The sequence below is a fragment of the Schistocerca americana genome, chromosome 10, assembly GCF_021461395.2.
Source record: "Schistocerca americana isolate TAMUIC-IGC-003095 chromosome 10, iqSchAmer2.1, whole genome shotgun sequence".
Lineage (NCBI taxonomy): Eukaryota > Metazoa > Arthropoda > Insecta > Orthoptera > Acrididae > Schistocerca > Schistocerca americana.
Genome location: NC_060128.1, coordinates 169,581,421 through 169,596,869, shown reverse-complemented (window position 1 = coordinate 169,596,869; position 15,449 = coordinate 169,581,421). Strand labels below are relative to the sequence as shown.

General features: G+C 39.1%; 1 protein-coding gene across 1 annotated transcript in view; it reads right to left on the bottom strand.

Annotated features, from left to right (window-relative positions):
• LOC124552701 (F-box/LRR-repeat protein 7-like) overlaps positions 1 to 15,449 on the bottom strand; it is a 129,244-nt gene that overhangs the window by 36,250 nt on the left and 77,545 nt on the right. The window contains exon 5 of the mRNA XM_047127041.1: positions 7,498 to 7,683. Within this exon, the coding sequence (XP_046982997.1) occupies positions 7,498 to 7,683 (186 nt within the window). The remainder of the gene's footprint in view (positions 1 to 7,497; positions 7,684 to 15,449) is intronic.

The following is a 15,449-nucleotide window of genomic DNA, read 5'->3' as shown; positions in this document are numbered from 1 at the left end:
TGATGATGGACGAAGTAGAGAGGATATAAAATGTAGACTGGCAATGGCAAGGAAAGCGTTTCTGAAGAAGAGAAATTTGTTAACATCGAGTATAGATTTAAGTTTCAGGAAGCCATTTCTGAAAGTGTTTGTATGGAGTGTAGCCATGTATGGAAGTGAAACATGGACGATAAATAGTTTGGACAAGAAGAGAATAGAAGCTTTCGAAATGTGGTGCTACAGAAGAATGCTGAAGATTAGATGGGCAGATCACATAAATAATGAGGAAGTATTGAATAGGATTGGGGAGAAGAGAAGTTTGTGGCACAACTTGACCAGAAGAAGGGATCGGTTGGTAGGACATGTTCTGAGGCATCAAGGGATCACCAATTTAGTATTGGAGGGCAGCGTGGAGGGTAAAAATCGTAGAGGGAGACCAAGAGATGAATACACTAAGCAGATCCAGAAGGATGTAGGTTGCAGTAGGTACTGGGAGATGAAAAAGCTTGCACAGGATAGAGTAGCATGGAGAGCTGCATCAAACCAGTCTCAGGACTGAAGACCACAACAACAACAACAATGCATATTTCTGTTTTTATTATTTCACAACGCTTGCTTATGCACTTTATTTTTAGTTTTGTTGTTCGGACTATAGTTCGACAAATTTTGAGGTGATCCATCTCCTGAGCACAAAACATACAATTCACATTCTGAAAAGCATGGTTCTTTTAGGTTAACACCACACTACACACTGCGGAATGTTTGGCTCTGTGATTTGTTGGTTGTCATGCTGTAAACCAGCTTAACTGGAAATTGCAGTCGCATTAAACTGAAGGGCAATTCAGATGATATTAATGGTATCCACAGTGCAAATATTGTTTTGTCAGCTGCTGTGGGACTCAGGGAAGTTGCAATGGCTGGTGGTAGGAATCCAAAATAATCTGTAGGCCTACATATGCTTGCAGATAAATAGAATTCTATATTTCTAAAAACGAAAGAAACATACTTATCTTCTTGTTATGAAGTGGCTTCATGTGGTTCTAGTGCCTCCTGCATGCAATTAGTTTTATACATAATTACTAGTTGTGGAACGCAGGCTATGTATCGTCTTCATAGTAGTCAGTACTGATGGTCTCAAAGTCTGCAACCGAACTGGGGCCAACCAGCGATGGGCGGCTTGTTAAGTCAGCATTGACAGGGGGCGCTGAACTCTTTCTTCTCAGAGGTGTGGCGCTGCCTTCTCTTCCTACTGGCGCACGCGTCAGCGCCTTCTCGATGCTGTTTTGCGGCACTGCGCTGATCGATGTCCAGTCGATACTTTAGGACTGCACAAGTATCACCTGCCCTTTTTCTTTGGTAGTCATTATACTGGTTTCGATGATGTTATTCTACAGTTGTTTGCTGCAGAGTCTTGTACCAATACACAGTTCTGGCAAATTCAGTTTCCAGACTAGTGAACTGACCTTCAATCTAAACCAGTGTAACAGCATTCCTAGAACATTCAACTAATTTAAAAAATTAGTAGGAAAATTTACAGTTTCATTTTCATCAGTCATGGTATCGATTGACATGTAAATTTTCTTTGACCCTGAATCATTTCTGGAATGTTTTTGTTGATGTCGTCGACAATTTCGTTTTTCATTGCTACAATACCTCACTCAGATAATCATTCTAAATTGGTATGATTTTCGAAGCCTTCTGAGTATATTTCGCTTCTTCTGTTTCATTTCTAAGTGCCGCTTTTCGTTTTTGTGAATTCACATAATTCTGTGTGAACACTATATTACACTTTGACATTGTATCTGTAACAACAACTATGAAAAAGGTAGGACGTGATCAGTGGCTGGGTAAGCGATTTCATAGACTAGGGCCACCTGTCACCTGCCTCCTCTTCCTGCCCCCCTAGCTAGACCACAGAGGGCTCCCCACCGTCCCACAAGCGACTAGTCGCTCCCCCCCCCCCCAGCCCCTGCTCTGCCTTCCGCCCCACTCCATTCCTCACCCCACACCGCCCCACTCCACACCTCTACCTCGCCCAGTACACTCATCATGAGCCAGTAAAGAGCTGGCAGTCGACTCAGCATAATGTAGAGAGACAGATGTGTGCATGTGAGTGTGCGTGTGTGTGTGTTTGTGTGCATGTTTTTACTACAGCTAGAAAAAGGAAGAACATTCCGAAAGCTAGCCAAGCTCTGTGCCTTTTGTTTGTGTGCCTATCGATGACATTGCACTTCTGCTATATATACAGGGTGAGTCACCTAACGTTACCGCTGGATATATTTCGTAAACCACATCAAATACTGACGAATCGATTCCACAGACCGAACGTGAGGAGAGGGGCTAGTGTAATTGGTTAATACAAACCATAAAAAAATGCACGGAAATATGTTTTTTTAACACAAACGTACGTTTTTTTAAATGTAACCCCGTTAGTTTTGTTAGCACATCTGAACATATAAACAAATACGTAATCAGTGCCGTTTGTTGCATTGTAAAATGTTAATTACATCCGGAGATATTGTAACCTAAAGTTGACGCTTGAGTACCACTCCGCCGCTGTTCGATCGTGTGTATCGGAGGGCACCGAATTACGTAGGGATCCAAAGGGAACGGCGATGGACCTTAGGTACAGAAGAGACTGGAACAGCACATTACGTCCACATGCTAACACCTTTTTATTGGTCTTTTTCACTGACTGCACTGTCGGCGTAACGACAAGCGCTGGCACGACGATCAAGAACAGAAGAGCAGAGAAGGGTTGTGAGACGGCGTCAGCCAATAGCACGCTGACGGACCCCTCTCTAGGACGACACCGAGACAGGAGCGGCCTCTACACGAAGAGAATACCCTACTGGTCATTAAAATTGCTACACCAAGAAAAAATGCAGATGATAAACGAGTATTCATTGGACAAATATTTTATACTAGAACTGAGATATGCTTACATTTTCACGAAATTTGGGTGCATAGATCCTGAGAAATCAGTACCCAGAACAACCACCTCTGGCCGTAATAACGGCCTTGATACGCCTGGGCATTGAGTCAAACAGAGCTTGGATGGCGTGTACAGGTACAACTGCCCATGCAGCTTCAACACGATACCACAGTTCATCAACAGTAGTGACTGGCATCTTGTGATGAGCCAGTTACTCGGCCACCATTGATCAAACATTTTCAGTTGGTGAGAGATCTGGAGAATGTGGTGGCCAGGGCAACAGTCGAACATTTTCTGTATCCAGAAAGGCCCTACAGGACCTGCAACATGCGGTCGTGCATTATCCTGCTGAAATGTAGGGTTTCGCAGGGATCAAATGAAGGGTAGAGCCACGGGTCGTAACACATTTGAAATGTAACGTCCACTGTTCAAAGTGCCGTCAATGCGAACAAGAGGTGACCGAGACGTGTAACCAATGGCACCCTATACCATCACGCCGGATGATACGCCAGTATGGCGATGTCGAATACACGCTTACAATGTGCATTCACCGCAATGTCGCCAAACACGGATGCGACCATCATGATGATGTAAACAGAACCTGGACTCATCCGAAAAAATGAGGTTTTGACATTCGTGCACGCAGGTTCGTCGTCGAGTACACCATCGCAGACGCTCCTGTCTGTGATGCGGCGTCAAGGGTAACCGAGGCCACGGTCTCCGAGCTGATAGTCCATGCTCCTGCAAACGTCGTCGAACTGTTCGTGCTGATTGGTTGTTGTCTTGCATACGTCCCCATCTGTTGACTCAGGGATCGAGACGTGGCTGCACGATCCGTTACAGCCGATTCCATATTCTGCTAACAGTCATTGGATTTCGACCGACGCGAGCAGCAATGTCGCGATACGATAAACCGCAATCGCGATACGGTACAATCCGACCTTTATCAAAGTCGGAAACGTGATGATACGCATTTCTCCTCCTTACATGAGACATCACAACAGCGTTTCGGTTGGAAACTTTCCTCATGTCAGTACGTTGTAGGTGTCGCCAACGGCGCCAACCTTGTGTGAATGCTGTGAAAACCTAATCATTTACATATCACAGCATCTTCTTCCTGTCGGTTAAATTTCACGTTTGTAGCACGTCATCCTCATGGTGTAGCAATTTTAATGCCGGTAGTGTATAAGCGCCTCTCCGCATACCCGAGGCCGGAGTGGAATACGAGCTGTCAATACAAACGCTACAGCTGTGATTTATGAACTGTATTGGTTTGGTTGCATTGAAATTGTATGTACCAGAGGACATTGATTATTTGTATGTCGTCATTTCCTTGCGACACACCTTTGTGAATACGCAAAGTTAATTGTTGTCATTTTAACTTACTGTAATTAACGCCAGTAATATAATTCGCTTGAATTGTGTAGCGATCCGAAAAAACAGCTTCCAAGGTACCCTAAATTAGACGAGTGGGCAGATACGATCTACACAACATATTTAAAAGAGGTCACAGTTATTGTTGCCCATAAATTGTGTGAACCTAATCTTTAAAGATAGACTTAGTACCTTAGCAGAACCAATTAATATTATTCGACGATACTCAGTTCCTATGTTGGGTAGGGTGACAAGTGGCAAATTTAATTTAGGGACTGTTAGAGGGAACGCAATTGCCAACACCTTAAGTGGATGAGCCTTGATTGCTATATTAAACTTAGTACAAGAGTAGTGGTTTCACGTAGGAGTTTTGTTGGTGTTTTTGTTTTGTCTGTCCTATTCTGATTTGTGTGGCACTTAGATTTTGAATGTCACTCGTTCACATGAAAGTTGTATGTGAGATACTAATCTGATTCCAACAAAAAAAAGCCAAACCTAATTTCTGAGTTTGGACAGTAGAAAGGATTGAATCCCCCCTGAAAGATATACAAGTGGCGTAAATAATAAAGAACTAGATTGATGCAAAGTAGTCAAAAGTCAGTCTTGCGGAGATAAGTCCGTTATTCCAGGTCAAAGAACTAGAATCGAAGAATCAATGTATTATAGAGATGTTACTACAATTTAAAATCAGTAATTAGTGAAAAAGGATTTAATTAGATTTCATTTAAGGAAATGCAAAGGTATTAACTTCATTATTGACTTAATATTAAAAAAAAGAAATAAGGAAAAGGGACAGTAAGAAATAACGTTTACATATTGTTAGAGAGTTAATGGTATCACAGAGTTAATACCGCTACATCGCTAGTTAGCAATGAAATTATAACTTTGTTTGTTATGTTCTTAATTATCGTAATAAGTTTATTAAATTTAACTGAACAAGGGTGTACAAAATTGAGATTTCTCGTGAACATCTGTGGAAAGTGAGTCCTCTTTTTCGAAAAGTATAATTGCTTTAGAAAATACAGGTAAAGTTTCTTTCAAAAATTACAGAGAATGTTGTTAGTGTTAGTGAATAATCGTTTATTACGTCTTGATCGAAATTAGGGGCCGTGTTTTTTATTTGCGCTGTGATATGTAATACAGCTTTAAAACTCGTCACATCTTACAAGAGGCCCTGCAGCTGACTCCAAAGACAACCCCAGCACGAAATTGTGTAACAATATTTCAGTGTAGTCATGTTGAGCAATCTCGCTAAATGTTCTTAGTTCTTCAAAATTTATTGATGACGAAGAAAATTCTGAACGTTTTTTAAGATCTAGACCTTTTACATGATGTTTTAGAAACTTGAATCCATAATTAGCACAATGGTATAATTTTATACAACGATGCATTTCGATTAATTTTCCGTTTTCTTCTTTTAATCTAGCAAAGACAGAATCATACTTATCGAAATTAACTGAAGCATTGTCGGCTGAATAAAAATCTGGAATGTTTTGTGTTAACCCATTTTCCAGTAAGATAGATTTTAGCTAAACAAACACTGTTTTTGTCTTGTTTCAGAATTTTATTGTTAATGTTACTGCACAACCTAGTTTCCGGGTTATCAAGCCATTTTCAACCACATTACTGATTCCCAAAGATGATAATGCACAGATAAACATGATGGCAGGGCAAAGATAACATCTAAACATCTTAACATATCGATCCATAGCTTAATGTAAAGCTATGTCGATGACCATTTTTTAACAAATTAAATACATTATTACACAATTCAGCAATGTATTAATAACGCTCATTGACGTAATTTTACTTTAAGCTATCGATCGATACGTTGAGATGATTATCTTTGCCTCGACATTATGTTTATCTGTGCATTATCATCTTTGGGAATCAGTAATGTACTTGAAAATGGGCTTATAGCCTGAAACCTAGGTTATGCAGTAACATTAATAATAACATTGTTAAACAAGGCAAAAGACAGTGTTTGCATAGTTAATTTACAGTGTTTCACCAGGAACCCACAGTTGATTCAATTAAGATAGATTTTAGTTTATTTGAAATGGCTTCTTCAGATCAGTCATATGTTCATAGAAATCAAGAACCTGTTACATTTTCCCTTGTCTTTGAAGAAGCTTGTTACAACTGTTCAGTAATGTTTTTAATGCCCTTATTTGAAGCATCTGGACATAATGAAAACGGGACATTTTGCCTTTATTTGCTTATGGGGAGGACACAGCAAGTGCCATCATCGCTCAGTGAAAGAGGAGTCAAATTAAACAAACGTGTGTCTCTGCCGATCCTTAGATACTCCACTGTTTCTGAAAAAACAATGGCCAAGCGTCCTATGTTTTTTCTAGGTACGTTATATGTATTTTACTGCGCCATACTCTCGGATGAAATGGTGGCAAAATGGTAAGCATCACGACTTCGTACTTCTGCGTCCCATGTTCGAAACCCAATGATTGCTTTTATTTTGTTTCAAATAACTGTTTTCATTTATGTACCCATGACTGCAGAAGGACACCTCACGAACGATCCTTATCAAATTCGGAGATATAAGGATGTTACATTAATTGTAAAATTACAACTAGATTTCACAGTAAGCGTATTATTACGTAATACATGTGCTATGGTATGTTGAGGGGTTACACTCGTTTTAAATTCTCATATTCTGCTTCATTCTTATATAAATTCTCACATCAATTCTTATATTTCATTCATACGCTTATTCTTCAGGAAGACGATTAACTTCCAATTTATTTTCTGTCTGGGGCAGCATTCTTTTATCCCCAGTGTTGTAATTCAATGGCAAAACGCACACACACACACACACACACACACACACACACACACACACACTCACAATCCCTCTCCCTCCCTTGCTCCCTCAGGCCTCCCCGCTCTGTCCCTCTCCCTCTCTCTTTCTCTTACATACACACCCTGTCACACACTCATCCTTACTTACACATTCATTCTCTCTTCATTCTCTCAATCTCTCTCTCTCATTCTCCCCTTCTCTCTCTCTCTCTCTCTCTCTCTCTCTCTCTCACACACACACACACACACACACACTCACATTCAGAAGCAGCTGAAAGTGTGTGGCATTCAGACCAACTGGATTTGCTGGAAGCTTGAGGAATTACAATAGATCCTATTCCTATTAGTGTATACATTCGTAAAAAACTGTGTGGGTTCACCACATCGCTTACTCGAATGCCAGAGGAGCTGCACCAGGTGGTGCTGGATAGAAGATTAACATCTTGAGCTCCTGCAAGTTCTTCAAGGTTCCCAGGGCAGTGAATGCTTCCACTGATTCTTCCTCGTGTATGTTGTACTCTGAAAGTTCCAAACGTTCCAAGCTGTCAGCACAGACTGACAGTAATGGAAGGATGCACCTGTGTAACAACAGAAATTTGGGATGGTAGAATAATATTGTAACTGCTCCAGCTGGAAACAGGTCAATTGGTCGATACCTTTATTAGTGTGCATATTTCTTTTCCCATTTTAAAGCGTGTCTTTTCAGGCTGTTTAGTACGCATGTTCTTTGAAATTGTTTTTTCATGTATACTGAATTTACTAATAACAATAATAAGAGGCAATAATTTAGTAACACTGGTTAAAAATAGCTAAGTATGAGATACGTAACTTTAACTGGAGCAACCATTGTCTGCAGAAGGAGTAGAGGGAGTGACTGTTAAAAATAACTTTTTGAAAACAGCCGCAAAGCGACCTTCTATTTTTTATTTACCGGTTGCACTCTTCAAATCAACAAGAGCGTCATCAGAGTATATACTGTAACGGATACAAATTGCGACAATACTGAAAGCTTGCACTGATGTTATGTAAAGTACATATTCTATTTCCAGCATCATGACTTATTTTTAAAAGTTGACTGACAGCATTAAAGATTGCGTTTACAGTTGCCTGATAGGTCTAAACATTAAACTGCCTGTACTAGAACTTCCATTTAAACTACGTTTAAAATGTAGTAGAAAAGAAGAAAAACCCACAAAAGTCAATAAATGAACAGAACGAATTATCTTATGTGGGTCTGCCAGTTATCTGATGAAGTGTTGCAGATAAGCAACCAAAATATAATAAAGGCCATGTTATCCTAATAGAGATATTTCTAAAAACGTTTGTTTAGAAAGCGTTTTTGTTAAAGACATTTTTAAATATATATATTTTTTATAACATATTTTGAAAGATATTTTAATTTTTACAGATGAACTCGTTTTTTTAAAAGATAAGCAGATATGTATGGATATGAGGTGTCTACATACACACTCATAAGAGAGGTGATTAAAATGTAAATTTTGTTTTCTGCAGTTGTAAATTATCTTTAGAGACGTTACAACTACTGTTGTCCAGTCAATTTAATCTTTGGCGCTGTCAGTGTCAAAACTTATTAATGTACTTTAAATTATATTAAATCTAAGTATTAGAGAACAGATAGTTTAACGTCTAGAGCTATCAGCCAACTTTAAATGCGATCTTTAGTACTGTGAGCCAACTATAAACATAAGTCACCATATTGGAAATAGAATACTTACTGCACATAATGTCAGTTTAAGTTTTCCATATTATCTCAATTTGCATTTTACATTGGATATACTGAAGATGATCTTGTTCATTTGGAGAGCGAAACTAGTAAATAAAAAATACAAAGTGCAACTTGTGGTTGTTTTCAAACACTTAGATACTTAACTGTTAATGTTATATAAAAATTGACAATATTTGTTTGCTTCTTTATAAGTAAACCCAGATTGTTTATGAATTTAATTGCGTGGTACATTAGTGGCCTCATTTGGGTAAGTGCTGAAAGCCAATATTACTCACATCAATTCAATTACGTAAATATTATTCAAAGTGAATGTCTAAAATTGAATTTTGGCGAAATTAAAACCATTTCATTGGATGAAACTTGATTTCTCAATAAAATTAGTACTCAAATGACATACAATGTAACAAAAAATATCAAATATTGTAATGCACCAAAATTAATTGCATTTGATCTAAACAACAATGTAACATGTTAAGTTTGTTGGAACACCACCACTGACAATGGCCGTCATAGAGAGAAAACTCTCTGATTAGCGATAGCAACCTGGTGTGGAATATCTAAGGAGCTATGATTCAGTGTGCTTTATTCTAGCCATGAACCTCGACGTGAATTCGTCCTGTGTCAGTTACAAATAAAGTGCAAGCTACACCTAAATGTGTCATCACTACAAGTTACTTTTATCCCATTCTGGGGTAAAATTTACATTGGTGGCCCATGACGACCACATATGCCCCATCTGAACACTTCTATGTTTCCAGTTCAGATATTATGTCGACAATGGAGTCATCTTGCAACTGTCAGTTACCAAAATTCCTATGAAAAGACTGACTTTCACACAGGTGTGTTCAGTGCTTCGCAGTGAAATACTCAGTAACTGATCCTGTCAAGCAGAAAAATGATCACTCTCAGCCCCATGTCACCTGTTCTGACAATGATACCTATGGTGCCGAACAAGGAACACTACAGACAATCTGCTGGGTTACATTATTCTAGACTTTACTTTGCATGCATATCATTCACATACTGTGCACCAGCTTCTTGGACATGTAAATTCTCGAAGGTTCACTAATGCCATGCCTTTCGTGAGACATCCATCCGATCTTGAACACCCCATTCACACTGCTTACCTAGTCCAGACATTGTCCTAGCCTTCAGCACTATCGTGCACCGACTCCACCATTCAGTTTGGTTCAGCATGTATGCTGCCTCCATTCAGCCCAGACCAACCGAAAATGTGATTGGCAGTTGCTGAGTGCATTCTGGTCACCCACAGTCTCTTGGACAACAGTGCAAAATTCGTCGCTTTGCTCAGCCACCTCAGTGAAAACGCTAACATAATCAGTGATGTTTTTCTCCCAGATTGCGCCACAAAGTGTGCACTACTCCAATGCATTTCACAGACATTGGAGCAGTAATTAAAACAGGTCTTCTACAATGCATTTCACAGCTTTGGCGCCAGTTACCTACATTGGCTGGTACTAATCTTACGCTAGATCTATGGATGACAGCTATCACTGATACAACCGGTTTTCTGTTATATCAGTTTTTTTCCCACGTCACTTTAACCTGACTGTTAAAACCGCTTAAAATAACCGGTTTCTGAAATAACCGATTTTACGTTTATTATTCTTATTATTCTCTGTAATAAACGTAGGAATCGAACAAAGACTGAAAAATTTGACTCAGTTTCCGGATCAGTAGAGTCAAAATATCGAATTAAAATGGAAAAATAAAAGAAAACGTAGTCTATTCACATTTACCTACTTTTCTCGAAAAGTGACTAGTGGTTGAATACTACAAAAAATCCCGGTATTCTCACACTGATTTTAATTTTTTAAAACTCTGCTCAAATATCCTGTTGTAATCGGAGATCATACCACTATTTGGGTATTATGAAGAGCCAGTGCTAAAAGGTTAAAACTGAGGTAAAGGACTCTATTTTTCGTGTTAATCTGTTCGTTTTCAAGGGCTACTAGAAGATAGAGGCATATTATGAAGACACAGGCAACAGATCAGTTACTTTCTATTTTCTTTGTATACTATTAATGAATTCTTGTTAAGTTTTTAATTTATTACCGTAACCATAATTTCCTTCCTCTTTTGTTATTTCATAGAAATAGCAGAGAAATAGTTAGTCATTCAAAGCAAATGAAGCATTGTACTTCATTGCTACGACAGTTTGCAAAGATATTCCCAGGCTATGGCTGATGGCATTCTGCAACACAACGGATGTCTGGCGGCGACAGCGAGAGATCACCGTACAGACCAGGTGGGGGCAACTCTTGCATACTACACATATTAAAAGCGCAAGCAAACTTGACACTCGGCGCGGCGGCTGATGGGAGGGACTGCAAAGTCATTTCCCATATACAGCCGATCGCATCAGCAAGCACGCCGAGTGTCAACTTAGTTTGCGCGTTAAATACATGCATACCTTAAGCCACAACACATGGAAACAGGGACGTCATAGTCTCAGCAGTGATGTACCAATTCTTATGCTATGCAATTCTTGCAGGACAGTTCGGCATAGTTATTAAAATAGCCCTGGTCGCTTTCACCATTTTCTGTAATAACGCAATATTTAAACCAATGCAAATTTACGACTAAAAATTACTCCTATTTTTAAAAAGGTTTATTTAAAAACGAAAAGTTGTAGCATTGCTGCTATGGCGAACTGATATTTCAGTTTTTTATGCGGCTATTAGCAAAAAATAAAAAAAACTCCTGTTACAATCGAGACCAAACAAATATCGAAAAAACCGGTTATTCGGAACTAAAATACCGGCATCGGTTTTAACTGATCTGTTTTTCTCATCGCTAGCCGTACCACGCACTTTGGACTCTGTGGAGCGTCAGGCTCCCACCCAATACACAACTGGCGATAATTTTACACACATGCTAATCACTGTAAAGAAAGGCAGAAAGGATTTGTACACTTTTGCAACGCCAACAATGTATAAACACTAAAAACAACAATGTCCCCAACCATGATTCACTACAGCTACACCATGGCAACCAGTTAGATGCAGCTGAACCATACCAACCACAACCCACCACCACTGAGCGTGACACAACCCCTCCACAGTGTACAAGTCACAGCAGCTAACCACCTGGAACACTCACACGCCTGACAACCCTGCCTCCTGCTCTGACATTCCTAGAGTGGCCTCTGCTGGTCCCACACACAGTTCAGTGGCGCAGTGTGCAACTGCCAGCCACCATGTGATTTCACAAGCGAGAAGCGCAATCCACAGTGGGTGCAGTGGATCATGGCGACAACTGAAGTCGCCTCACCTTGCAATGCATCGGTGAAACGTCTCACACACCACTTTTTCAGCAGAATGGCAGACTCTGTGTCTTCGACTGCATACATAGACAGTATTTTGTTATCAACTTGGGTTCGTTCGTGAGGACCTCGCCTCCTGTACATTTTCCAGTGAAAAACAACATACCCATCATCCAGCTCCATGTGCCAAATGACTCCCCTATTACCGTGTATAGATCTCCATCTAATACCTTAGGTCTCGGCTTTGGAACTTTCTCATTACAGATGCCACTAAACTAGTACTAGGAGCTGACTCTCTCTGACACTTGCCTTTATTGCTGGATTTAGCACGTGGTACACTGCATTATGAAGATGGTGGCCACTCCATTCATCGTGTCATTGGTTATGGGCCCCACCAACACAGCAGGCTTCAACCACCTCTCTCAAAACGCCACATCACTGTCCCAACTGCAACGACTCCAACAATTTTAGGTTGACACAAGGTTTGAGTTATTAAATCTGTGGGACGAAAATGAAACCGTATGATGAGCCATTTGTTCAGTATTGGATGAATATGCTTCCACGCGATGCCACCGAGCCTCTACTTTGACATAACAATCTCATCCCACCGATTCCAACACATTATCCCAGCCGAAATGCCGTACGACAGGGACACTTACCATCACAGTACACACAATAACACAACCCAGGTTAGTAATTTACATCTTGAAAGTGATTTATTACACGAAAAAGAGGATGTTGATGATAGGAAAGCTGGCCAACCTTTTGTAAAAATAAGAGTCTATGGTAGGGAAGATAAAGCTCTTTTGGATATTGATAGTGAAATTAGTGCAGTAGCTGAAGAGTTTTAATATTGTTTAAACATGGTAATGTGGTGATGGATGCACCAGTGATACGATTGAAAATAATAGGTGCTACAGGTAAACTAAATGACGTTGTTAAGTGTCAGTGATGAGAAACCCCTGGTGGTTCACTATTCTTTAGTGAATATGTGTCACAGTGTGCATGGGGCCCAGAGCTGTAGCAGTGCTATTTCTTCTTTAATTTTCTGTGGTCCTACCTACTCTTTTACTATCCTGTTGTCTGTCTTAATTACTCTTTGACTATCATGCTATCCAGACTGTGGAGTAAGTAGAGATAATCAGATTTACTATTTTATATAAAGGTGACAATTTACTAATGATGACAGGATATGAGTTGAAGATAGAAGAGTGGTTGGGAAATCAATGAAAAGAGGTAAATTGTCAGGAGGATAATACCTGGTGAAATCAAATGAGGTACAGTTTTATGGGGCTTGTCCATAGGTAGATGTATTTGTCCACCAACTGGGAGTGAAGTAAGGAATTGATGCATAATGTTTAAGGCGCTTTGAGAACATAATTTACACAATTAAGTGAAGTATTTAAGGAAAAATTCTGTGTAGAAGAATTTTGTAATCTACTGAATCGAGATACTAATTTGCAGTGAACAGTAAGATGACTTGTGGTGTGAGATGTTTGGTAATATGACGATAATTTTAATCAGTTGCTTTAGAACTCAGTTAATGGGTGAATTCTAAAAGACATAAGAACAGAGAAGAAAAATTCAGGCAAAGTCCATTGGGAAGAGAAGAATTTAACAGGTATGCTAGAGACTGAACTAGACTCAATGATACAGAGACACAAAGTTAAATGGTTACAAGGACATTTCAAAGTGTGTTAAGAGTGTGATCTGATGTGGATAAAATTAGTCTCTAGGGATATTGTGTGAAATTATTGCGATTAGTTTATTGGACACCCGAGAGTGTCTAATTTAAAAAAAGTAAGTCTTTCCTGTGGACAAGAGACTAATGTGGTTAGAGTCCAGTGGTTCTGTACAAGATTGTTGTAACTATTGTTTAAGTAGCAATTCTCTTTTTTTGATACTATTCATACATTTCTGAGGGATGGATGTTCAAAATATAGAGAATAATCAGTGTTTAAATATTTTGCTTAATTAGTGTCATATTGTAAATAATTTTTTTGAAGTTCTGTGGTCACTGCTGCTAGACAGGTTTCACAGTATTCCATGGCAGATTTAAGTATTGATACAAAAAGTTGTGAGTAATAAATTCGAATTTTTCAGGTAGATACATGCTAGAATACTAAATAATTTTATAAGGCCTATAGTCTCACATGTGTCGAAGACATTTTGTCTTGAGAGGTTCATGGAAACATCTCATGATAAAAGGGGGGCATATGTGAAGACATCGCTAGTTGCGACCTATACACGAGCTATTCTGTTTTCTTTCTTGCTTTCTTTCTTTTTTCGTAGTTGTACATGAATTTCTGGCGATATTTCATAGTGCTCATTTTGTTCAATAATTTGATAAGTACTGTTTGTTGAAAATAATAAAATGCAAATTATATCATTTCCTTATTGGACATTAGTAATTAGGTTTTCTTGTTTATTGATTATATGAAATATTTTGATTCTTCGTTTATCATTTATTGCATTAAGTGTGATTGGAATGACTTTGTGAAGTTAAATGTATGCTGAGATATTGCACAAGAAGAGTGAGAGAGCGAGAGCCATCAGAATATCGATGTTCGAACCAAGGAGGAAGGAGGTTAAAAGTGTGCTGTGTAGTGTCGTGGAACAATCGGTACCAACGCAACTGATTAAGGATGAGATAAATATTTGCTCTTTCTTGTAATGGCAGGTAAGAATGTTTAAAGTGTACAGAGAAGTTGGATTGTGTAAAACTGCTAAGCGAACTGTGTCGTGTAACTACGACACTATAGCTATGGACAGTTATAGTGTTTGCTGTGACTGCGCCATGTGCATTTTAAATACTTTATAATATCAAGGCATATTCGGGCCGTCACTGACGACTGTGTGCATGAACTGTTAATTTGACACAGGCGTATAGAAACTGTTTACTATGAGTGTGCATGTTAGTTCAACAGTGGAAAGTATGAGGTTGCATTATTCGCCTGGTAAACCACGATCCAAATAACTTTAAAATGCTCTACTGAAGTGTGTTACTTCAGCGTTGTGCATGAGAGACAAAATAAATCGCACGTGCAAAGCTGGATGTTGGCAGCAACTGTAACAAAGTCCAACTGCAACAATAAGCTGTCGACGACGTTGCACCTCACCGCCTGCATCCTCACAGATAAGGATAGCTGCTTTAGTTCGCGTCAAAGACTAAAACAACTATTAAAATTGTAAACTTTCTATTTGGAACTTGTTCAAAGAAACTAATCTTTCATTTACTTCTTCTGCAAAATAAATGTCATATAATTAAATGTTTCCCTAAGACATTTAAGTCTCTTCATTAGCTACGATAA